Source organism: Ciona intestinalis, unplaced genomic scaffold (assembly GCF_000224145.3).
Source record: "Ciona intestinalis unplaced genomic scaffold, KH HT000034.2, whole genome shotgun sequence".
Lineage (NCBI taxonomy): Eukaryota > Metazoa > Chordata > Ascidiacea > Phlebobranchia > Cionidae > Ciona > Ciona intestinalis.
In genome coordinates this window covers 708,098-713,525 of record NW_004190356.2, presented here as the reverse complement: position 1 = coordinate 713,525, position 5,428 = coordinate 708,098, and the positions used below count along the sequence as shown (strand labels likewise).

Here is a 5,428-nt window from a genome sequence, read left to right as displayed (position 1 = left end):
TATATTTTGCTCTTAAACCTTCGAATTTGAAATATTCAGCTGCAAATTTGAACCAACGGGAAATCACATCACAATTCAGCTGTTTGTGATTTATCCGTTCCTGCTTGTGACGTCACAATGACATTGATTATCCTAAGAAGCAACGATAATCAGCTTTGTTCAGTTTGTTTTTGATAGGTTTGTAATACTCGCGTTCTTTTAACGGGTCTATAAAAACAGCTTCTCTATTGCAAGTAAAACATAACCTATGTGTTTGTGAGTTATCAACGTAGTATAACATGGAAAGCATAAATAATGAAAACTCAAGTGAAACACAAAATAACGAAAAGTTGATTTACAATGTTGACAAAGTTAACAATGATTGTGACGCAACGAAACACGATTGTGACGTAAATGAGAGGCATTGTTGTGGTGTAGGTGAGGATTTAAGTCTCGGTTCTATTTTCGTGACTTCCGCTTCAAAATATCAACCAATCAGCAACGACGAAGATGAATCTCATATCCAATCAAAATCCGTTTCGTCAGAAAAAGTTTATTTTGAGGTAAAATAAAAATATTTTGAAAAATTAATAAATTTGAAAACAAATACCATTCAACGACTGTTGTTGTTGCTAATTTCATTCTCTTCGTTCTTTATCTGCTCTTCGATGGCAATATCGAGTTAAAGAAAATTAAGTTTTGGTATATATAGTAGAGTGGGGAAAGACAGAACACCTTTAGTACATAATATCCAAATATCCTGATCGTGTTTTAAACAATTAACAACGGTCTATGGGAGTCGTGAGGATACAGTTTTATAATCCTTTAAATGTTTTTGGTTCACCATTAAATGAAACGAGAAAATATAATAAAAAGGTGTCCCCTCGTCTTCCCTACACTACCATATATGTTACTCGTTTAAACTGTTTATAATAGAATGTTTTATTCAACAAACATAAAAAATCAGCATGGCAATATATGGATCGCAATAAGAAGTTGAATTAAGATTAATATATTTGTATGAATTGTTCGCAGTTGGAAAATTATAAACCATTGTGGGAGAATGTGGAATATCTTCAACATGAAGAATCTACCGTCGACTTATTCCCAGATTCCGGTGAACAAAATATAAAGAATGAATAAATAAATAAATGAAAGAAAGAATAAATAAAGACATCGAATAAATGAAACTTATTTATTCATGAGGAACCACAACGTTCGTTGTAACACGATTGTTCTGTTTCTTACACCTTGTGTCTTTATTTTTTGTATTAGATGCAATATAGTATGGATTGCGCATAAATGGCTCGAAAAACAATCTAATTTATATTTCAGTTGTAAAACGTCACTGAAATTATAGGGTTCGGTATTAACTGCCCACAACAAACTTAACAAAATTATGTGGGCGTGTGTCGTTGAAAAAAACCTTAACAGCAAACCATGATAATGTCTCGCCGTATATGGGAGACGAAAGGCTGGTCTTCAAAGTTTACAAAAAACAAAAGACCCATTTCAGACTTGTAAACTAATTAAAGCTTGTTTTTTTTAATTTAGATGAAATGTGCAGTTCACCAACATTCTTACAATCTATATCAAATGAAACTTATTTGAGAACTTTAGCCGGTACACTTGCAACACTGGATAAGGAGCCATGCGATGAATTGAACCCACATACGGATCAGCATTCAATCTTTAATTTCCACAAACCTATCCAAGTACTGTAACATGTTTATTTATATAGCAGGTTACGGTAAGATGGTATACTTAATATTATTCAAAGAACATTCAAAATTTTATATAAACGTTTCCTCGCAGCCATGTATTGAAAAATATGCTCTAACGGTATCCTTCTACCTCACAGTACTGTACACGCATATACTAAAACATATGTTTGTTTTATAGTATCTAATTAATTAGTTTAAACCACCAAATCATCTTAATCTAATAATGATAGGTTAAAATATTTCGTACATATATGGTTGGATTTTTTTATAATGTTAGTTTTAGTTTCGTGAGCAAAATTAAGATATTCACACGAAAAATGGAAAATCCTATCTTCCGCTCATACGTGGTGGCTTTATGGCGCTCGCGCAAATACTTTTAAACGACACCAACCCTGGACCAGCTTACCCCGCTGTAACAAATAGGGGTGAAAATCGCTAAAAAAACACTAATAATATATTTCTTTTATTTTCTTCTCTTTATTTTTTATGAATTAATAAAGGTATAATAGTACAAATTCATGGTATCACCCCACATCCGTTATATAAATTCATATTTAAAAAGTTTGCTCCGAACTTCCCTCCTCCTCTACTATATTATTATAAAAATGGCAGAAAATTACCTGAACCTGGCGTATATTCGCAGGATACCGATTATCAACTGCAAGAAAACGAAATCGACGAACAAACATTCAATTCGCAGAAACGCAAACCCCGTTTAACAAGGTACACCGTATATTTCCTAACAAGTTAATATAGGAGAGTGGGAGAAGATGGGACACCTTTAACACATAATATCCAAATACCCTAATCGTGTTTTAAACAATTAACAACGGTCTGTGAAAGTCGTGAAGATACGGTTTTATAATTCATTGAATGTTCTTTGTTTACTAACAAATGAAAAGAGAAAACTAAACGAAAAGGTGTCCCATCTTCTCCCACCCTACTATAATATAAAACAGCCAATTATGTGAGACAGCGTTGGCGCGCGCGCCTTTATTAAGCCCAGAGTGTATGGGTTCGGGACTCGATGATTCTATCGGTGTTGGCGTTTGAGAACGCAGGGCAAGACACATAACGGAAATTACTCCAATCTAGTGGTTGCTTATGCGCGTTTTCTATATTGTCAGCCATGCTTTAAAAATTACCAACAAAGCTACAGAGGCTCCGTAAAAATCTCAAATCGTGTATAAAACAAAACAGCCGTGTTATATACGACTGTTTTTGGTTCACCACGTGGGAATAAATAAGTTACATTTATTCGTATCCTATAATTATAGAAAACACCGAATGAAATCACGAACACGAAGAAGGCAACAAAAAATGTTGGATTATAAAATGGAACCTAAGCGAGCATCAGCCAGTGTACGTGAAAGACGGCGAATGTTAAACATAAATACAGCCTTCGAATCTTTGCGAAGTAAAGTGCCAACGTTTCCATACGAAAAACGTTTGTCAAAGGTATTAGTCTGTCGGTTTTCCATGCACACGAGGATAAAGGAAGTTTCGTTTATTCAATTAGAAAACTGCATTGTCTTTCCGATTTAATATATGAAAATAATCAGCGAATTATATTTCCATATGTTATTGTTGCACACATGGATAACCTTACAACAAATGTTTGCAACAGATTGACACTCTTCGATTAGCTATTGCTTATATTGCGTTGCTTCGTGAGGTACTAGCCTCCGGAGAAAATCCGCACGAATTCGTGGCGTCTTGTTTAGAAGGCAGACGAGAAATGACTGGTGCATGGAACACAAGCGGTAAGAATGCAGTGAATGAATGCATGCAACTTAATTATCCTCGAGTGGCGGAGCATTGGAAATTGTATTAACATGACGACTTTTTTTTTGTTTTTATCTGCTTGCTTACGAGTTACCATGTATGTCACTATATGTGTGAATTTTTATTTTATGTAACGTATATGACTGCCAATTTGGACAGCCCATTATATGTACGCCCAATGGTATAAAAGCGACGTGTCTTGCACCCATAACTTCTGTGGTAGAGACAGGGGGGCTAATTATTGCATGCCAGTGAAAACAAGTACTATCGATACAAGTAGACCAACGTTTATGTTCAACAGATCTTATAACAAGACTTTGTTGGATAAAATGGGATTAAAATGCAAGAAGCAATTCATCGTAATATCTTCCAATTTACCGAAGAAGGGGTGGTGTTCTTTATCGTTGGGCGGGTACAAAGGAAACAAAACAGTGTACCCAATACCTTTGTAGCGGTTGATTAAGCGTTGAGCCCAAAATTATTGGTAGAATTTGTCCAAACTCACCTTACTGATTAAAGTATTAAAAGGACCGTGTTGCCCAACGATTACATAACATATGGTGCAATTGTTGTATAGTCGGTCGAAATATATTAGTTGGGACGCGGTGCAAGTTGGAACACTGATGTATTTGATCTCCGTTTATGGGTTCCCAATTAATGTTTATTTTTTAGTTATTGCTAATTCACACTAAAACTTCTTTTGAATTATCAGTCCGGTATCGAAGTTTTACAGGGTGTAACCATAGTATACTGAAGAAAATCACTTCAGTATACTACGGTGTAACGGTCACACCTTTTACCTGATGACACTATTTCCCACACGTTTTGTCCATACCGTGTTTTAACAACTATTGTTTTATTGCTGGTTCCTTCTTTTTATTTTTTAACGTGAAGTAAAAAACGTTGTTTTAAGTAATCCGACGCACTGGCCCAGTTGCTTATTAGCGTGCATGCCTCCAACCCAAAGGTGATGGGCTTAAGGATGGTTGCTGCTAACATTGTATGCCTTTATGAGCAAGACAACAGTGTTTAAAATCGTCCAAATAATGAGTAATTAATGATTATAATGCTTGCAAGTTACGTAAACTAATCGGTAAATTTTAGCTTTATTTACGTTGCAGTGCAAATACAAATACAACGTGTGTATAGTAATGGTCTTCCATATCTTTTACTAAAGTAATTTAAAACCAAAACGGGCGGGAAACGAACCGAGAACATTAGGCTGTAATCTGTTTTCGGCACGCGCGTAACCGATTAAGCCATGGTTTCCAGTCATACAATGTGTCGAAACAGCGAGAGATAAGTAATCCACAGATCGATTGACGCCTGTACAAAAATATTACTATTTTATTGGAGACACATTGAAAACCTACCCTTATATAGTAGAGTGGGGTTGAGACATTTAAGCACATATATTGCCTAGTGTTTCCAAAATCAAAATACATGGCGGTTTTGGGGTAATACCACAACTTAGTACTATTGTATTCCTTTTATTAATTGACAACAATTCAAAATATAAATTAAAACACACAAGCAGTTATTTAGCGATTCGTACAACAGGTGTTCGAAAGCACACTGGTTAAAACGGGACAGTTTAAAATCATTAATTTTGATTAATAAGTTAATAATTTATTATTAGGAATACACGTGAATAACACGAAATAACACGGTACGCTTTGGAAATCCAGTTTATTGGAATTGTTCGAATAAATTAGGGTATTGCTACACTATTTTTTGCACAAGCCACTTCAACAATTATCTCCCAGTGCAAATGACTGAACTTCAAATTTTCCATGTATCATCCTGTTAATTGATATATCAGTTCATTGTGTTTGAATCACGATGAAGTATAAATTACTAGATTAAAAGCAGAACTTCTAAAGTTTACTTATACAAAACTATCAACGATGCGAAGAAAGATGAGACTTCTTTAATTGCAA

The 5,428-nt window shown here is 34.8% G+C and overlaps 1 protein-coding gene across 1 annotated transcript; it reads left to right on the top strand.

Annotated features, from left to right (window-relative positions):
* Window positions 1-219: 219 nt before the first annotated feature.
* Window positions 220-3,882, top strand: LOC778739. Its single transcript, XM_026837917.1, has 7 exons — window positions 220-542; window positions 1,015-1,096; window positions 1,534-1,694; window positions 2,347-2,426; window positions 2,981-3,161; window positions 3,331-3,466; window positions 3,790-3,882. Exons 1-7 carry the CDS (start codon window positions 279-281, stop codon window positions 3,825-3,827), a joined length of 942 nt encoding a protein of 313 aa, XP_026693718.1. The 5' UTR covers window positions 220-278; the 3' UTR covers window positions 3,828-3,882.
* Window positions 3,883-5,428: the final 1,546 nt, after the last annotated feature.